This window comes from Protomyctophum bolini (genome assembly GCF_963924005.1).
Source record: "Protomyctophum bolini genome assembly, chromosome: 21".
NCBI classification, from domain to species: Eukaryota; Metazoa; Chordata; class Actinopteri; order Myctophiformes; family Myctophidae; genus Protomyctophum; species Protomyctophum bolini.
The window spans coordinates 18,313,274-18,335,223 of NC_137882.1; the positions used below are offsets into that span (position 1 = coordinate 18,313,274).

Below are 21,950 nucleotides of genomic sequence, written 5' to 3' on the forward strand. Positions count from 1 at the left end.
GTTCATATGATCCTATGTGCGTATTTGTGAGCAACAAACAAGAAAGGAAAGGTCAAATGTTCACAGAAGCAGTTAAACGACGAAATATCTGTGTGTGTGTGTGTGTGTGTGTGTGTGTGTGTGTGTGTGTGTGTGTGTGTGTGTGTGAGACTGAAGTGTCTTCAACACCTGCTTCATTGATTCAACAATGTTCTACTTCGATAGTAGCTGTAACTGGCATCCAATACAGATAAGCCGTAGATCCCAGTAGCCTTAAAGTAATAATATCTATTCTTATCTGGGCCGCATGGGGTCTATGCCAGTGTGTGTGTGTGTGTGTGTGTGTGTGTGTGTGTGTGTGTGTGTGTGTGTGTGTGATGTGCGGTGCAAATCTTTCCATGGATGTGGCATTGACCAGGGATTAGGCGAGCAGAGTTCCAGGCAATCTGTGGCCCTAAGCCCCCATTATGCAACCAAATTAACTATGTGGCCACACAGGCACACATGCGTGCCCACAGCCCCACACGCACACACACACACACACACACACACACACACACACACACACACACACATGCACACATGCACGCACGCACAGAGGATTTGGCAGGTTAAGAGAAGTAAAGTGCATTTCCGACAGACTCCTCTGACAGGGGGATCAGATAACACAGACTTGCATGCACAAATGGACTGACACACACGCGCAGTCTCAGTCTCACACACACACACACACACACACACACACACACACACACACACACACACACACACACACACACTCTTGAACATTAATCAGGCGTTAACCTTAACCTTACCCCAAATCTCTAAAGACAGATTTTGCTAACTGCAGAATCTGTCAGCACCACTGCCCTAAACATGTAGCGTTGTTGTTAGTAGGAATAAACACAGAAGCACCTGGGAGAAAGTGGATTAAGCCAAACCGATTTCCTGTTTCTATACACATTTTATTGATCGGGTTTTAACCGTGCACACACACACGTAATATTAAGTGTTAAGTGCTGCTAAGTGCCATAATGTTATTTTAAATTAATTAGGGGCACGAAAAAATACACTTTGCGTGTCATTATTCACAATCCGTGACACAACACATTTTTCCTGAGTCGATGGACGCATGCACACACCACACACGCACGCACGCACGCACCATAAAATTGGGCCAACTAGGCTTTCTAGCAATGACTTCATTGAGAGGCTGAGTCCCAACAGAGGCCTGTGTGACAGTGTGACAGATAGCAGCCTCTATAATACATGAAGGAAAGGAGATGACGAGAACGATAGAGAGACAGAGAGAACAAATGGTACGATAGGACAGACATGGATGACAGGGATGACAGAGTGACAGGGAGGGAGCATCCAAGTAGAGTATAGTATAGAGCTGAGGTTCCCAATGTGGGGTCTGGGGACCCCCAGGGGTCCTTGAGGGAGTTCCATGACAACAACTGGTTTACCATCACGGGGGACTATGACAACATCCTTTATGCATTGGATGTCGACACCCACAGATGGTTCAAGCCCTAACGTATCTGGAGCCGTTCCAGAGTCGAGGTACTGCCAGTCTGCCACTCAGCCTGTTGTCCTGGAGAAGGTCATGTTTATCCATGGAGGACACAAGCAGTCGACTGGACTCACTAATGACATCTACATTTTGGAGACTTGGACACCACCACAATGATCTGGTCTTTAATTAACACCAGAGGTATTCTATTCCACCACCTGCTTCATCATACCACTCTGCCACCATCGTCGGCCTACATCATTAAAAAAGCTTATATGACGGAATACGCCGTCAGAAGCAGTTAATTTGTTAAGTGAGGGGCGCTCTTATCATCGTACATGGTCATGACGAAACATGTCCATTTGCTCAGACACATGATACATTCTCCATTCACTGTCAATGGGAATTTAATGTTTGTGTAAGACGAAAGTCTACACTAATAGCTGAATATAGGAGGGGCTAGCGTCCCTCAAAAAAAATACAGAAAATGTTATGAACATTAATAATTTCTCTTCTTTGGGGGGGGGGATATGAGAGGGGGGTCATCATGTATCGTTAGAAGGGGATAAAGTTAGACTGAGGGACAGCAAAGAGAGAGAGGGAATAGAGAGAGAGACAGAGAAAGAGAGAGTAGAGGGATAAAAGATGGATAGACAGCATTAAGTATGGATGAGGAGGAGAGCGGGACGACCTCATATTTTATTCAACAGCAGGACAGCTCTTCAATCTCTGATCTCTCTCTCTCTCCCCATCACTCGCTCACTCACTTCCACTGCTTCCATAAAAAGGCATGGGTGTGTGTTTGCTTTAGGTTTTTTATTGCTTTCTTTGATTGATATGTTGTGATTCCCTGATGTGCTCCATGTGATTCAATAGACTAATTGTGCAGAGATTAGAGCATTGTGCTAAACGGTATCACTATCCACGCACACGCACGCGCGCGCACACACACACACACGGTTGAGTGAGAGAAATGGAAGGGAGAGAAATGGAAGGGGACTAGGGGGGGCTCAGTGTGAGGAATCAGGGCATATCAGAGTCTGTAAACGTCATCAATGTCAATGCCGTTGCCATAGAGATTCATAAACACGTGGTGCTACACAGAGGAATACCCCCCACCCCCACGTGCATGACACACACACACACACACACACACACACACACACACACACACACACACACACACACACACACACACACACACACAGAGAGATCTGTTGCACACAGTAGTCACAGTATGACTACCGTTTCCCTCACTTGATCATCTGTCTGTCTTGATCTCCCGCTCTCTTTGATTCTCTCTCTCTCTCTCCATGTCCATGTTTTTGTCTGTCGCTCTCTCATTAGCAAAATCAAAGGGCTTCATCTGCTGCCAATGGGGTCCTCTCTGATCATGACAAGAGCTAGGGAGCCTCTTAATTATATCACACACACACACACACACACACACACACACACACACACACACACACAAGCCATGTCCACTCTACTCGTCTCATGCATGTTGCCCGGGTGTTGGGAGGGGTTGGCGATAGAATTATTTGTCTTCTCTCTCTCTCTCTCTCTCTCATTTCTCTTGTCATTTTCAAAACAGGAATGTTTCACTCCCTCGCCAAGGCCCCAAAGTCTCGAGTCAGCGCTTTAACAGTTTTGCAAGACCATTTTCACTGGAGCTGAGAAATAGTCTTTAGACACACACACACACACACACACACACACACACACACACACACAAGTCAATTACAACTAATGTAACAGCTGGCGTTGTATCATATCTCTGTGTAACTGGGTGGTTCTCAAAGTGTGGTCCAGGGACCCCTCTGGCTGGGTTCCTTGAAGGGGGTTCAGAATGGACCCTTATATAAGGTCTGTAACTCTGAGACTGTACAAATGGAACCAAACGGACCATTTGTACAATCTCAGAGTTAAGGGGCATCTGAGAACCACTGGCATATTATAACTGACATAAATGTGTGCATGTGCGCGTGCGTGTGTGTGTGCGACTGTGTGTGCGCCAGACCAGCAAGCGTCTGTTTCTAATGCGTAATATGAGTCTCTTCAACATGGTCCTCTGCTCCTCTCTCCTCGCCTCAGGCTCTCTATGATTAACTCAACTCAAACTTTATTTATAAAGCACATAATACAACGACCAACGGCCGACCAAAGTGCTGTACATGTTTAAAAATCACATCCGTGTGAAGTGAGGGGCGCTCTTATCATTACACATCATCATATCGTAGATCATCTCATGAACAACTGAATTTATGTGATTGGTTAGCCGATTTGCTCGTCTACATATGATGTAAATGTTCCATTCATTGTCAATGGCATTTAATGTTAACACACTACTAATGACCACACTTCTGACCAAATACACACACACACACACACACACACACACACACACCCAGGAAAGCCCTCAGCTTCAGCTGCTGGTCGTCGTGGCGATTATTAAAGCATGTCCTGTCCTCTATTTTGTTTCCCTGGCAACAACATCTGCACAGGAAGACACACATCTGTCATTCGGAGGGGCCCACTGTCAGTCAGTCTCACACACACACACACACACACACACACACACACACACACACAGTCACACACACACACAGTCACACACACACACACACACACACACACACACACACACACACACACACACACACACACACACACACACACACACACAGATTAAGTGATTAGTTTATGCCAGGTGTCAACGGGTGTGTGTGTGTGTGTGTGTGTGTGTGTGTGTGTGTGTGTGTGTGTGTGTGTGTGTGTGCGCATTGTGAGCTTGTTGCAGATCTGTATATAGGCCGAAATGTAGCCTATAGAGCTGAAGTGGTTCATGTATGTTTGTTTTGTGATAATAATCAAAATCTACAAAGTAACTAGTAACTAACGGTTTCAAATAAATGTAGCTAGTGCAATATTTGGGATGTAGAGTAGAAGTAAAAGTATTGGAAGTTGTAATTATCTCCAGTAAAGTGCAAATACCTACAAGTCCAGTACTGACAGTAAATGTACGGAGTTACTTTCCACCACTGGAATTGTGTGTGCCAGTGATTTCCCGTCAGGCTAGATGTTGACTTCCTGTCCTCCTGCCCCCCATTTACTTCATATTTGAGGCACATATGACCTACTTTCTCCTTTCATTTTCAATGGCAAATATTAGACATGGGGGGACAAAAGCTGTATATAGGATATCTACAGGCTCACGAATGTGACGCGTTGTTGTTCTGGTGGTTGTTGTTGTGAGCTTATATGTGCCGTTTATGGCATGCAACAAAAGTATAAGTCAGGCTCTATACCAGCCCAAACAAGACATGCTCTCCTCCTGTTGTGTCTTCTTCCACGTGCAACATTCCAACGGCTTGAATGGTGTGCATTGTTGCGTGTGAGTGTCATGTGTGTGTTCGCCGACGCGGCAGATATTCCAGATATGTTCGTGACAATGTGTGTGCTCAATTACCTGCTTGGGCCAGTAAACAATTTCATGTCAAGGACCCACGAATTGTAAAGAACCAGCAACCCCCCCCCCCCCGTTTGAAAAGATAGGGACTATACAGTACCTATATATAATTGGTTCTGACCCTTGAACCTCACAAATTGTGTGTGTGTGACTGTGTGCATGTGTGTGTGTGTGTGTGTGGGGGGGGCTCTTCCTCTCCACTGCTTCCTACTCCTACTATGAGGATGTTAACTGAGTGGGCGACACGACGCTGAGCTTTCCAAAAATGACCTCTCATCATTTCAGAATGAGTCTCCTCTGCTTGCGTGTGATGGAATGACTCAGAGATGATCTCCCTGTAAAGCGTCATGCTCCCCACGCGGCATTATGCCGGCCTCGTCAATAACCGCGACTGCGCGCGCACATGCATATAAACACACACACCCACCCACACACACACCCCCACACACACACACACACAGTCACTAATCGACACAATATGCCTGCATGAGCGACAACAAAAAGACAACTCACACAGAGTGCGTCTGTGTGTCACCACCTACAGTGTTGCTTGCCGAAAATAACTTGTACTCGCGCCATCACACAACAATGACGCGTGAATTATTGTTCCACCTGTGTGGAACCTCTACAGTCTCCCTCTCACACACACAGGTTTAAGTTAATTGTGAGGCAGCAGTTTTAATCATTTTTCAAACTTATTCTTACTTTCTTTGGCATTTTTTTAACCATAAGCCTGAAGGCGAAAATTATCAGATATCAGCAATTTTCCGGTGCACGACACCAGCACACAACTATGTGTAAATCAGCCATATAACTATCTCGAATTCCTGAAGCAAACTCCTATACATGTCTAACCTGTAAACCTAACCCCAACCTGAAACGTTTACTAATTGTACACGGCACGCATCTCAACTTTTTTCTTGTGAGGACCAGAAAATGGTCCTCACAAGGATCCCTTTCTCTAATTCTATACTATACTTGTGGCACTGGGGACATTACAGTATAGCCTTTAGGTCCTCACAAGTCAAGTAATACAAGAACACGCACACAAACACATCCAGCCGTGAGCGGTACCTTTTTTTTTTTAGGAGAGACAAAAAAGGAAGAGACCCCCTTCCCACACGTCTCACACACACAAACACACACACACACACACACACACACACACACACACACACACAGAGAGAAACGGACACTAGTGTCATAAATTGTTAAAGAACACGTTTTGTCAGTGTGCAGCGCTCTAATGGCTACTATAAAAAGCATGTTGGGAAGGGAAGGGAGGGAAGCCCTTAAGTGCTTATCATGGGAGGAGAGCAGGAAAGCAAGAGAAAGAGAGAGAGAGGCACTGGAAAGATATAGGAGGCATGGGGGATTTGATATGAAAACTACGTAACCCACACAGACGCATGCTAGCCAACTGCTCCACCACAGAGTCCTCCTGAGGACTATATAACGGAGCTTGCACACTGCTGCATTTTTTGGGATTAGGTCCTCACAGTGCGTCTTGGCTCTCTGACATTCGCTCCGAAACTCTGGAATGGCCTCCATTCTTCTGACTCAGTGGTTTCCAAACGCTTTTTTTTTTGCTCGAGACCCAAAGAGAGAAATGCGTTGATGTCTCGCCAGGACCCAAACTAGAGTTCACAAGGGACCTGAAACGCCCTATGTGGGCCCTGCTGGGCCCACCGAGACTCGACACGGCCCCAACACATTTGCTGTACATTTGCTGTACACCACAAAAAGGTGCCATTATGCGCTTAATGTCCTGAAAGTCACGCATCCAAAACAGGGCAGATAGGACCTTCTGTTCCAGAGATAATAATGGCCAAAACATCTTGAAAAGGTCAGACGACAACAAACCTGATTAAAGTTCACTTTGAGCTGCAGCCAACACTTCCGTTGTCCTTAACATTAGGCAGCTAGGGGCAAATTAAAGATCATTAGATCATTATTATTTTTTAAATCTATTTTCAGGGTACCCGAGGCTCGGCCCCGGCCCGACTAATTAGCATACATTTTGGGCTCTGCCCAAAAACTTTGGGACTCCGGTTAGGGTTATAGGTTCAGGCAGAACTCTAACCCAAACTAGTGAATGTAGCAGATCTACACACGCAGCTTGTATAGTTCTGTTTTCTTCTTTTATGTATAGAATATATTATTTTTGGGGGGAGGGGGACACAATTTCTGTAGTAAAATAAATAAAAGGTTCGGTATTTATTCGTGAATCGTGATGACCTCATAAAAATGGGCCTGCAACTCACAAATGGGTTGGGAAACAAACAGCTGGAGCTCACTCCTTGGGAGTTTCCAGGTATATATTGGTGGTGGTAACAGAACAGCAGACAGCCACATGGGGTCAAGACTGTGCTCCTTTTTTAATTAAACATTTAATTAAAATGGGTAAGCACTACTGGGTACGGTATGTTCTGTGTACTCGCGTCGCGCGCACACACACACACACACACACACACACACACACACACACACACACACACACACACACACACCTTTATCCATTTATATGTTGGCTATTAAAAAATAGCAGATCTACACATGGCGGCACAAAGTTCCATTGTCAGATATAAATACATTTCGGGGTCCTTGACTGAAAAGGTTTGAGAAACACTTCACTAAACACTTATGCGCAAGCGCGCGCACACACACACACACACACACACACACACACACACACACACACACACACACACACACACGCGCGCGCGCGCGAGGGGATTCGTTTGTCCCCCCATCTTTTCCCTTCCTCTCTACACTGAGGGAAACTCCCTGACCCCAAACCACCACTTCCACCATGCCCCCCCCCCCCCTAGATGTATTCCTCCCCCTCTCTCTCTCTCTCTCTTTCCTCCTCTCTCCCTGCTTCTCCATGACTTTGAGACCCGGGGAATCTCCCGCTCTCTCTCTGTCTGTGTACGTGTACGTGTACGTGTGCGTGTGTGTGCGTGTTTGCGTGCGTGCGCGTGCGCGTGTGTGCGTGCGTGCATGCGTGAAAATAGGGGAGGGAGAGAGAGAGAAAGAGAGAGAGAGCACTGGCTGAAAGTGGTCACTGTCATATATATGCTTGTTCCTGGGGAGAGGGAGACGGAAAGAGAGAGAGAGACAGTGTTCAGGAAAAGTGGCGCCCGGTTACACAGATTACATCATCACCCCATGACCTCACAATGCCAATCCCACAATGCCTTGCTGCTCACACCGGGTCCAGACCCCGGCACTGTTGTCGCCACACACACACACGCACGCATGCACGCACACACGTTTGTACTTTGTGTTAGTGTGTGTGTGTGTGTGTGTGTGCACGCAACGTTTTAAACTAGGTTCATAATTTTGGAGATGCATGGCAGCGGTGGTTCCGGTCATTGGTTCCAGTCACGTGATGATGTCAAGTTATTTCCGCTCGGACCAGATCAGAAACCCGAAAATGCTATATTGATTCCAGCAGGCTACCTTTAAACGGGAATAAATGGGACACAGAAACAGATGGGTACAATGTGTACTCTGACAACAGACCCAGGTGGGCTTTTGGAGCGGTGCCTAACCGATCCAAAGACTGGCCATGTGTGGATATCTGCATGTCTGTCTGTCTGTCGGTCTGTTTGGCGTACGGACTGAACCATTGCACCCACAGCACAAACGAACCCCTGACACCTGAAGTGGGCGTGTCCATTGCCCCTCCTACATACGTAGTAAAACACTGCTAACTGAACGCAGAGAAAGGTCCGTTTGGGTCAAATTAATACTGAGGATTTCGGTGTGTGGCCATTAGCACCGAGGAATCTACTAACTCACTGTGACAAAGCTAAAATAGGGGAGGAAATTAAAGCTGATCTCTCTCTTCCTCCAGGCTCTGTTACCCACCTCTCTCACAAGCACACCCCCCCCTCTCTACTTCCTCCCTCCCTCCCCCGCTCTCTCTGTCTCTCTCTATTAATCAATATTTCCTCCCTGGGTCTCATTCTAGCCATCCAGGGTAGAGTGCAGATGTGGATTCCATTTTAGTGGTTTAGGGCCCCCACCAAAAATGTCCTGATCCCACGCATGTGCATGTGCACAGACACACGCACGCACACACACACACACACACACACACACACACACACACACACACACACACACACACACACACGCACACACGCACACACGCACGCACGCACGCACGCACGCACGCACACACACACACACACACACACACACACACACACACACACACACACACACACACACACACACACACACACACACACACACACACACACACACACACACACACACACACACACACTACAATAAATATGTAACCACAAACAGCAAACATACTGTCACACACTTTGCCTTACAAACAAAGGGTATATAGTCGATCGCGTATAGACATGAAAAGGATAGACGCCTCCTTCGACCTGCTGTGAGTTTTCCCGAGATTCCTTGCGAAGCGTCACGGAAGGGGACGTTCGGTAGAAACTTTGAAGGAATTATGATCAGTAGGCTGTCCGTTTCTTTAATAGGCTCTATGCACAGCAGCCATATTGGAAACAATTTGGGCCTTCCTTACTTCCTTCACAGGTCTTACCAATTATACTAATTAAGACTCTGTTCCATTCTGGTCAAACAGAGTCAGGGTGCCGATATTGCAAATGTTCACAAAAGAGGAGAATTGGAGCAGCAGGAGCCAGGAGCGGTATTGCAGTCGTTGTACTGCACTGTTGTGACAAGAAGAGAGCTGAGCCAGAAGGCAAAGCTCTCGAAATACCGAGAGATCTTCGTTCCTACTCTCACCTATGTTGATAAAGTGTGTGTCATGACGGATATCTGGATAAGCGGTTGAAGATGGATGGATACACCAGTGGGTCTCGGTGTGGAGGTGTACCGACTACTGATACAATTTTTTCCTTCCGGATACAGATTCCGAGCCCCATAACTTGCGTATTGGTCGATACAGAGTACCGATCCGATACCAGTGTGTCATTTAAGCATAATCTAGGACTCGCAGGGTTCCTTGAAGGGGTTCCAAAGGGACCCTTACAGGTCTGAAACTCTCAAAGTTATGGGGAGCCTTGAAATGTAAAAGTTCAAGAACCAATGTGCTACTACACTAATTGAAACAGAGCCTTAAATTAGTTCACCGTTAAGTGGTAACACCTGTGTGAAGCCACATTTCTTTCCAAAAAGGCTGGCGTGCATAGAGCTTATTACATGTGTAATAGTCTTCGAGTCTGTTTTGTGTACCAGTGCAGAGATTATGACCGTTTAAAAAACAGCATGGCAACAGAAATCAAATCATAGTGCCAGAACAAAGTATGGTAAGTGGATGAGTTATTAGAGGGAATGTTATTGTCTCTACTCTGCTGCACTTTCCCACACACTCACACACACCTGAGTGCTCTGAATAACAGAGGGTGGACTGGTATGTGTGTGTGTGTGTGTGTGTGTGTGTGTGTGTGTGTGTGGGCGGTTAAAGTCACCGGAGAAAGTCAGTCCAGATGGCCATACAAGATTAAATACCATCTGCCAGCCAGTGCAACACACACACACACACACACACACACACAGCAGTTTCAGTCTGTCTATGTGGGCAAAAGAGGGCGCCACAAGGATACTCTGACCGTCCGAGGCACATACAAATTGTACAGTTCAGACATACAGTACACACAAATAATAACTATTGTTCTCAGCCATGCAGAAACCTCTTATGTCCATATTCTACCTTTTTGCGTTTATTTATTTTTTCGCTTCGTTTTTGTTGTTGTTGCAGTTGCATACTACAGTGTCACACAAACGCATCACAAGTACAGTAGCAGATCCACAAGCTCAAAACGAGTCACAAAGCGATGTGTTTCGAGCTTTGTCAATGGGCTACTTGAAAGGGTTCCATGTGGTCCCCAGCTAAATGATGGAGAGGTGGTACCCAAAATGGACCCTGATAGATCTTTAATTACCTTTTTGTTAAACATCTTCATTATAACACTAATGCCCAGGACGTCCACACACGTCTTCTCAAATAAAAGCCAAATTGTTAATTTGCAATAAGTCTACACAAAATAGATAATAGAATTGTTATTTTTGATTGTTTGTTGTTGTCTCTCCTATGGTACAACATCAATACAGCATGGAATTGTGGACAAAATCTTATCCAACGACAACAAATGATTCTTAGGTCTAAGAGGCTAAATCTCAACAAATAGTGGTCTGTGGCTCAAATGCTGAATAAATAATGGACCTTGATGTGAAAAGGGTTGAAAACCACTGAGTTACGTCATATCCTTAGGCAGGCTTGCTTATTATTTCAAAACAAACAATAGAAAGTTAACAACATGCTAACTTTCCAGGAAGCGAGAGGTTGCAATTTCTATTGGCTTGGAATCCCCCTCGACAATGTCATTGCTTATGGTTTAGGCAGGTTTCTGAACTGTCCATAACATGATCAGACAACATCAAACCAAACACGATAGTGGCCCTCTACAGTCTACACCACTGGTTCCCAAACTGTTTAGCTCAAGACGCAAGAGATATTAGACGTTTACCCGGGAGTCGGGACCTAGTGAAAATAGTAGATCTACAAGCTCACACACGCTTCGCAACATCAAACCTAACACCAGAAAGGTGCGGTCCTCTGAGCACAGGTACACCAGACCGGATGGCCTACACAAAGCCTGCGGAAAAAGGCCAACTGGAATCGAATCAGAAACATCTGACTGACAGACCTTGATCACATGACCCTAGAGATAATGTGGAATGATTTGTGTGAGTTTTGGACAAAATCTGTAGGAGTAGTGGCAAAACATCATGTGTTTTGAAGAAAACACCAAAAAAATCTAAATCTAGTGCGGCACAAATGGCCGGCGTTGAATCATGATCCACGGAATCCAGGGGAGGGAAATATTTTTATAGCATGACCGACCAAGAGTTATTTGCCAAAATGTGAAGTAGGCTGTTATAGTGCCGGCACGAGACAAGATTCTTCCTTGGGCTTACTGGGGAAATAGTTTTGCCCCCGGAAAATACAAACTCACCCAGTAATGTTTAAGAAGACCGTCTATAAAACCCTTCAGTGGCAGCCACGATTACAGCACAGAAAAATAAACAAGGAAGTGTTGCAACTTTGCAAGTGTGGTCACCAACGGCCATACTAAGTGTCTTTGGTCACAGAAGATGCCCAATGACTCATTTCTGGGAGATGCACAGTTGCATAATACTTGTCCTACTGTTAGTTTTAACCACTGTCTTAACCCATTAAGACCTTAGGCCGATTCTACAAGTATATATATTTGGCCGCAGGACAGGACAGGACACCCCCCCCCCCACCCCATCTCAACCAGAAACAAATAACTGAGTAAGAAAATGCTTTAAAAATATTATATTCAAAGATTTTTTTAAAGTTGCAGATCTACAAGCTCATACAAAGTGACATGTGGTGAGCTTGTACATCTGCTATTTTTTGTTGTAGCCAAAGTGTACAATAATGGTTCAAGTGGTTAAAATGATTGTAATGCTAATTTAACCAGAACTGCCATTGTATTTGTTTTACCAAATGTTCACCTATTATGATAAGCCCAGAGAAAAGGAACACTTCATGTGGCTGAATGCCTCACCCTGCGTGTTGCTGACGATCATTGCGTGTCTGTTACATGTGTTTGGGCAAAACCTTATTTCTTTGAACCATCTGTGAGGAAATTAATCAGTGGCGTATTTGTGCCAAATTCTTCCACACTGACTCACCCAGTGGAGCAGAGGGGTTAATAGGGATAGAACAATAAGATTTAATCTTTTATTGTGATAAAAAAACTGTAATTATAGGTGAATTATAATTAGGAATAATCCTCACATGAGTGTGAATTTCTTCACCGCCGCAACCAGTGTTGCTCCTGACAGGGTGTTTGTTTTGTGCCAGTGGGCCCATTCTCACACCTCTATATGAGCACAAATAAAGGCAGAAGAAACGTGACGAACATTGACATTTCTTTGCACTTCAGTCCGCTGGCGTAGAACCACGAGACAGCCCATGAGGCTCATCATGGGGGTCGCCGTAGCATGTGGGAACATGTCATTCAATATCCCTGGCGTGATAAAATGGCAGCTAGACCCATCATAATGATATAAAAATCATCTAATTATTTGAGATAATGGCAATCATCTTGCCCAATTGTCATAATCATTTCCATGTTGAAAAATGAGCATACAGTTTCAAACTAAAATAGTGGACGGGCAGATCGGCTATTTCCACCATTAGTTTTTTAAGTAAAACGTTCTTAAATGTCAGTAATTTCTTTGTATATTTAGGTTATTTTGTGCAACTTCAAAGCCTAAAAGCTATTTACTGAGAGTCTGCTCTGCACCCGTCTATCCTTCTCTTAAACTATTGAAAGTAGAGGACACTCTAAGGGACTTCTGTCCCCTAGTATTTGGATAATCGGTGATTTACCGAACCAACCAGACAAATTGCTGTCTTTATATGCTGCCATTATATAAAAGGCAGCAATTTGGCTGGTTGGTTCGGTAAATCACCGGTTTGAGTCCGGGAGTGACAGCCATGGTGGAGAGTGGAGAGGATGACGTGGTGATAATGGGCGCACAACAGCCAGCCAAGGAGGAGTTCATGTTTTGGTTTGGGGCTGAGTGTAGTGTTGCCAGCTTCTGCGAGAGAAATAAGCAACCAGGTCTGCGTCTGCGACAACAAGCCCAAAACGAAGCGACTATTATATGCTACATGAGCACTATAAACCTGTATGCACGCGTTATGAGCTTGTAGAGCTGCCATTTAAAAAAAAAAATCTCGGTTAAACATTTTGAATATTATTTTGAAACACTTCAACAACACAAATCTGGTGCGGGGTCCCTGGCGCAAAATATGTTTAGATGGGAGGGCAACTACACTTTAGAAACAAGCCTAAAAAAACGCAACGCGCAATACTACATTAAGCGACTATACTTACAGAAAAACAAGCCCAAAGTCGCTTATATTAAGCAGAAATGGCAACACTGTCTGAGTGCCTTATCAATATGCAACGACACAGACACGGCACATCACTTGGACCAATCATAGGGCAATTAGTCTGGCAGAGCGAAGACATTCAGGGGAGAAAATAAGCCAGTGAGAGATGTGTGTATGATGGTAGGGCATGTAATGTATTTATGTTTGAAATGTTTACTGTAAATCACTCAGGGCGTCATTGTAAAAGACAGCTGGCTCTCAATTGACTTCCCTGAATAAATAAAGGTGAAAGAAAAGAAAGATGTATAGGGCTGTGACGGCTGTCACCATTACAACTTCAAGTTGACGATTAATTGTCGCAAAAATACGATTTCAATTGTGTTTTTGGCATTGATTGAACATAAAAACTTGGTTTGGATCCTCCACTTCCTGCATGTGCTTCCGGTGCTTCTGTGTTTATGCCTACTAACAACAACACTACATGTTTAGAGTGGTGCTGACAGATTCTGCTGTTTGCTAAATATGATAATTAAGATACTGGTGACATGGAATGTTCCTATTGTCCCACGCCTAAATGTTGATGCAGGGAGTACCTTGGCCCTTTAATGAAAGAGGAGTGAAGAGTGCAATGGTGCGCTTGCTCTTTTTTCTCTTTCCGACTCTGTGTAAACAAGGGTGAATGTTTTTGTGCCGTTTTTTCCCTGCTGTGAGCACGTGCACATGCGCTCGTGTTTGTGCATGCACACTGCACATGTGAGACGGTACAAAAACATTCTCTCCAAGAATATGTGTCCATGCACATTACGCACTTCCTCTACATCTTCCTTTGTGTGTGCGTGTGTGTGTGTGTGTGTGTGTCATTGTGCGCACGTGCCTGCACACATGCGTGCGTGAGCAGACAAGAGTCAGGGGTCAAAATGAATGTCTGTCACGGTGTACAAGTGAAGTGACCTCATCCTTCGCCCAAACATGATACCTCTCTTACTATACTCCACACACACACACACACACACACACACACACACACACACACACACACACACACACACACACACACACACACACACACACACACACACACACACACACACACACACACACACACACACACACACACACACACACACACACACACACACACACACACACACACACACACACACACACACACGTCCAGGAGAAGCAGGCAGATGGTAGCAGATGTTTCTCTGCTCCTTGGAGAGTTGTGATGTTCCCAACACTGTTTGGAAACCATTTTCTGGGATCAGGTTTGTTAGTGTGTGTGTGTGTGTGTGTGTGTGTGTGTGTGTGTGTGTGTGTGTGTGTGTGTGTGTGTGTGTGTTTCAGTGCCAGTAAAGAGTGTAGCAACGTGACAGAAAACATGCCCTGCCTCATTAGCCCAGTTTAACCTGGGATTTAAAAAAAAAAAGCTTATTCATATCATTGGGCGTCTTTCCACTGCATCGTCCTGGACTGGCAAACCACATCTAGTACCTCATTTCTTGTTGCCTTTCCATTAGTACCTGCCAAGTGTCAGGTCTTAATGCGTTAAGAATACATTCAGACTCACAATTAACACTTACAAGTTACAACACATCTTTGACATAACCAGAGGTGTTCAGAAGCATGTTCTCTGTGTGTGAGAGTCACTGTGAATAACATTTACATATATATGTGTGTATGATGGAGTGCGAACGGCTCTGTCTGGGGAGTGTGTGTGTGTGTGTGTGTGTGTGTGTGTGTGTGTGTCCGTGAGAGAGAGAGAGACTGTGTGGGTAGGCTCTGGGGAGAGTGATAATGACTGCTCAGCTCTTCTCAGACAGCCGATCTATAAGCCATCTCCTCTGCTCTGCATTTAAAAATCAATAGGCAGAGCTTGTGCACGCGCATGCATGCACGCACGCACACGAGAGAGAGAGAGAAAGACAGACATGGTTATGAAAGCACACAAACACACACTGTCACACACATGCATGTATGCTCTGTCCCGTTAAGAACAACATAGCATTGTATCTCTCCAGCGGAGACAACATGATGCCGTCAACGCTTTTATGTCATTAATCATTGAGTTGCCAGATCTCCTTCTTAACCCTCACCGCCCCTTAGCCCCGGGTTGCCAGGTTGAGGAACAACTCCCCTGTCCAAGACAACATCCTATCCTACATAATAAATAAGTTAATCTTGGTCCGGAACGTCAGTCACAGTCACTCTGTTCCACATGGTTCACCTCGGTGCTTTGAGCAATTGATCTGAACTTGCACACAGGCATTGACCATTAGCATATGCTAAAAATGCTATTAGCATATGCGGTTTATTAGCGTATTGGTGTAAACACCGGAGATTCGGAGTTCGGGCTATGGGATCTGTCGTCATGGTTACAGACCTGCAGGCTATGGGGTCTCTAGTGGCTGGCTACATTAACTTGCCACACACACACACACACACACACACACACACACACACCATTTTGGGGGACCTTGACATGATTACCCAATGTTGGGAAACCAGGGAATTGGCATAATGAATTTAAAAAAAATTGAATAGGGCATGATTTTCAGAAAAGAAAGGGGAAGGGAAAAAAGGGTCAGTCTGTAATTTCATTCAAACTACACTCACATACTGTAGTACTCGTCATGGATTGAAGCAAAATAAAATGTGTGAAAGATTTAAGATTACTAAAAACATAATATCTTTACATATTGTGTTTCGCTTTTATGAAACACCTAAGACCATTAGGATTTTATGGACGATGCTTTCGCCGTGCAACATTGTTTCCATAGAGGACATACTGACTTCTATGGAATCCAAATGACTGAGATCAGTCGTGGTGACTGAGAACTTTAATCCATGAGTACTGAGCATCTGTATGGTCAGTTCTTGCACCATCATTAATTCATAATCGTATTGTGATCAATTATTCAAATCAAATGATTTGCATGTGCATCGCATTTCACATTATATGTGCAACATCCACCCAAAAATGAATAGACCTACTTCTTGCACCATCATTAATTAATAATCGTATTGTGATCAATTATTCAAACAAAGATGATTTGCATGTGCATCACATTTTACATTATATGTGCAACATCCACCCAAAAATGAATATGCCTACATTTTGGGGCGTCAAAATTGTGGCTCCCTTAAATGTACGTAATTCTTAGTGCTAAATTTTGTCCAAAACCACATATCACTTGCATGTCTCTCAGAAGTCTTGTTTTAATAGTTTAACATGTAGCCAAGTATCATAGTTAACTAGATAAGATTACAGTAGAGTGTACAGTGAGTCTACACACTGTAAACAATATTATGCAAGTGAGTGCCAATCACATGCCAGCACACCACTCCCACATACGGTATGTGTTAAAACACAAATGGCTGCAGGGGTTCACTTATCAATAACACACACACACACACACACACACACACACACAGTCACACACACAGTCACACACACAGTCACACACACACAGTCACACACACACATCAGTGTCAACAGAGTGAGATCCGAAGTTGCAACAACCGAAATGCTTCCACAAGAGAGAGAGAGAGAGAGAGAGAGAGAGAGAGAGAGAGAGAGAGAGAGAGAGAGAGAGAGAGAGAGAGAGACACGCAGACAGACAGAAAGAGAGACAGACAGACAGAGAGAAAGCCAGACAGACAGAGAAATGAATCCATCCACTTACGGTGCAGTGCATGGAGTCATCGTCACCCACAGAATCCTCCAGGACATGATGGGTATCCTGCAGCACACAGAGACATGTGTCATGCATAAATGCATAATAATAAAAACGCCACCGTCAGGCAGAAACCTCTTATCTCCATATTCAAACTTTTATGTGTTTTTAGTACTTTTTACAAAAATTGTATTTTTGACGCTTTTGAATACTGAAAACTAAAGTAACAGTTTTGGAACGTATGAGGTTTCCACATGACAGGCGAATCAGATGCCAGCAGAACGTTAACTTGACAACTATTAGCCTGTGTGATTTCACTAACAGGCTGTTGTCATGCAGTATCACGCCGCTTCGTGCCTTGACATGTTTTCACACTAACCACATCAAATCACACACCTGAATCTAATCTTAAGATTACAAGTTCAAGTCCCTCTCCCCATTATATTATCGCTGTTGGGCAGACACACCTTGTAAATCTCTATATTTAATGTTTTTATGTTGATTTTGTGAATTAATTGCTATTGGTGAACTTAAACTTCATCATATGACAGTCATGCAAAAGTAGTGAAAATATAGCCCATATACAAGCTCACAGCTAGCTTGTTGTCCAATGACATGTCCAAGTGTCTATGGGTTTTCTAAATATTAAAATAGTAGTCTTCAAGAGACTAGATTAAAGGTGGCCCGGTGAGTAAACATTAACCAACGTTTTTGAGGATAACTGCATCTTCAGGGTAACATAGCATGAAGAAAAACACCTGGGAAATGCATACATAGGAAAACAACACTGTGCATGGTACTATGAAACGTGGCATATCCATTATGAAGGAGAAAAATATGAATCCACTCAAGTTCATCAATTTGTCTGAAATACTGTATAGGTTTGTCATTTGTGGTTAAAAAAAAGTGTTCACACCAATAATTAAGTCACATGCCAGCTTTTAAGATTAACCATCATTGTCTCCACCAGGCCGAAGGCATGGGGAGAGAGTATGTTCTGCACTCCGTCCGTGTGGTGTGTCTGTCCGTGTGTGTCTGTCCGTCTGTGTACAGCTAATCTCCGGCACCGTTAACCCGGTCGATGCCAATTTTTTGTACAAACACTCCCTGGATGCCAACGATGAACCTCTGCCCCAAATTTTCCAGAACGGCCTGTTATAGCGCCACCAGGAGGCCACAACCTGACCTGCCCTGGTGGAGGAGACCTGTGCACCGAGGGCCACTTTATCTAGTTTGTTTTCATTTTGTGGCACCAATGTTGTAGAAATCCAACTCCAATAAAATGCTTTATTATAATTTCCATTCAAACTGGGTCACTGCAGTTCACAATATAATCCAGACTTTGTGTTTGTGTGTTTCCATTTTGACCTTTTCTATGCTGGCATAGGGAATAGACAGCCACAATAAATGCATTAAAGAATCAGGACTTAATCTGCCCGCTGTGTGACACTGGCTGTGCATTAATATAGTACACAACATGGCACCAGATACTTGGACTAAAGCTAAATAAAATCTCACAAATGATTCCTAAACAATTAACACAATGTGTAAAATTAAATTATGATGTTTTAGCAATACCGTTCCTGCTGTTCTACAAACTACCAACCAGGTGAATAAATCAATGATTGAGGCTGATTTACCTTTGCTTTTATTTGAAAGGTTTTATGGAAGATGCTTAGTAGAAGAATATTGATAGTTTGACCACATGGACCAAAAATAGCCATCTGCGACGCATTGAGAGCTTGCAGAAATCTTGTTTCGAAAAGATAAATTAAAATGGCAACTATAGTGGCAACTTCCAATACATGAATACAAAGAATTAACCTAATCCTCTCTAGTGACATCTCCCTCCCTCTTCTAAGGAGAACATCACCTCATCAAACAAGCCAGAGGAGTTAGGTCTAGAAGTTATGTTGTGCTGGCTATACTATACTTTATAATAGTTGCAATAAATAGAATAGGAAAGAAACAGAAAAGGACCAGGAAGGAATAGAATATAGGCAGATAGGCAGTAGAGAGAAAGCAGAGGGAAAACAATGGACAAATTTGAGTGTTGGCCAACTTGGCCATGGAGGTTAGGAGAGAGCATGTGATGGACTATGAGCAGAGCCATCAACACAACCGTTCTGGTGATTAGGTGGCCACCTCTTCACCTAAATCTGGACAATGAAGCCCTACTTAAGTCCCTTAGCCTGTAGAATTCCCAGCCTCTGCCTCAGCCCCACACCTACCAATTGATTACTTAACCAGTCCACTTGTTTGCACTCTTCAGACACAGGCAGACAGACAGATACAGATATCTCCATATGGGCACAAAAGGGACACAGACAGTTAAAAAGGGTGCTATGACAACGGGTATTGAAGAGACAGCGAGGTGATACTAGGTTCCCAACTTGCATCTTTCCCAAGTAGATTGGTGGCTGACAGGCACAGCTCTAGTTTAATTAACAACTGTATTCTTTGGAATGTATTAAAATGTGTCTAAAATAGCTGGAAAATAGTGGAAATAGCCAATCTACAAGTGCACAACATGCTGTGAGCTTGTAGATCTGCTATTTCCTCTACATGGGGAGAGCCTGTATTGAACCAAAAGCCTCAAATCATGAACGGAGCGTGCAATTTACGTCAAATCTTTCACAGACTTTCCTATAGGCTGAGGAATATATCCCACCCTTTTCACATTGGCCTGTTACAGCGCCACCAACAGGTGGATTTTTGCAAGACACATTTCTGAAACACTTTTCCTAGTTGCGAATGATTATCTCAAATAATTTATATTTTGACGATTGTGTCAATATTTGTGACAGGCCTAGACAGAACAAGACAATGATGCAAAGAGTGAAAGTGATTTAAAAAAAAAAGGAAAACCAAGGAGAGGAAGCAGAGAGTGAGACAGAACCAAAAAGATGAGCGAAAGTGTGGGTGATATTCTTTTGGTTGCAAATGGAGCCGATCTCTGGCTTATAGTCTCGACTCTCACACACGTGCGCACACACAGCCACCAAGGACTCTCTCTCTCACACACACACACACACACAGCCACCAAGGACTCTCTCTCTCACACACACACAGCCACCAAGGACTCTCTCTCACTCACACACACACACACACACACACACACACACAGCCACCAAGGACTCTCACACACACGCACAGCCACCAAGGACTCACACACACACACACACACACACACACACACACACACACACACACACACACGCACACACACCAAGGCCCTAGGGTCTATCCGCCTATTTACCTCTATAGATTTCACAGTCACATCCCCATGCTATTCAAACACTAATCCACCACACCATTAACCGTTGTAGGACAAGTGCTGCAATCCTTTATACGTGTGTATGTCTGTGCATATTGAACATTTAGCTGCAGGCTAGTGTATCCAATCCAGCAGATGCATCATTCTCTTTATGTCGTTTCACATTTGTTCAATGTGTTTCTTTATTTGTTCTCCTGTGGTGGCCTAGAAAAGCCGACAGGAGTGGATTATACCTCTCACGCCGATGACTAAACACTTGCACACACACACACACACACACACACACACACACACACACACATACCCCTTAAGATTATTATTATTATAAGATTATTACTATTATTTATTTATTTTGCCAGTGAATTGTGGTAATGAAACAGACTCCATGCAGTCACTTTCAGAGTATTGCAGAGGCTGAGTGACTGTGACCCGCTGATGGTCATTGATGCTTTAATTGATGCATCAAGGAAGGCAATTATGTTTCTGCACTGTCATAATAGGGCTACATCTATTCTGAGATACCATCTTAAATAAATGTTGTAAAACTTTGATTGAAAAGTTTTTTTTTTTTTAATATACGTTTATTTAACAGGGACAATAAAAAACTATGTATAAAGTTGTAAAAACATGAAACCGTTGTGTTGTACATAGGGTTTATAGCCAAGGCTAATTTGCAACCACAGTCCCTGGTTTAGGCCTTTCTATACAAATACAAATACTTTAAAATAACGACCTGTTATAAAGCATTTATAAACATTTATAATCAGTTTGTAGATGAGTAATAATCCTGAACAATCATTGTTGACATCCGTAAATGTTTACTTAAACATTTATAACTATGTTTAAACATAATTTATACGTTATTAGTAAGGTATTAGTAAGTAGTAAACTATTCACATAGTTATAAATGTTTAGGTAAACATTTACGGATGTCAACAAACAGTCTGTTCACGTCGTTGTGTTACCAAAATGAATTACCTATACTAAAAACAAGTTTACAAAAAATACATGCAGATGCATCTAATCTAATAATATACTATACTAATAATATGTTACAAAAAACTTGGCAACCCGTTGCTGCCTTCAGG

At 43.6% G+C, this 21,950-nt stretch overlaps 1 protein-coding gene across 1 annotated transcript in view; it reads right to left on the reverse strand.

Moving 5' to 3' along the window:
• Positions 1 to 21,950, reverse strand: part of rps6ka3b (ribosomal protein S6 kinase, polypeptide 3b) — a 49,978-nt gene that overhangs the window by 23,974 nt on the left and 4,054 nt on the right. The window contains exon 2 of the mRNA XM_080793742.1: positions 17,595 to 17,651. Coding sequence (XP_080649868.1) covers positions 17,595 to 17,651 — 57 coding nt within the window. The remainder of the gene's footprint in view (positions 1 to 17,594; positions 17,652 to 21,950) is intronic.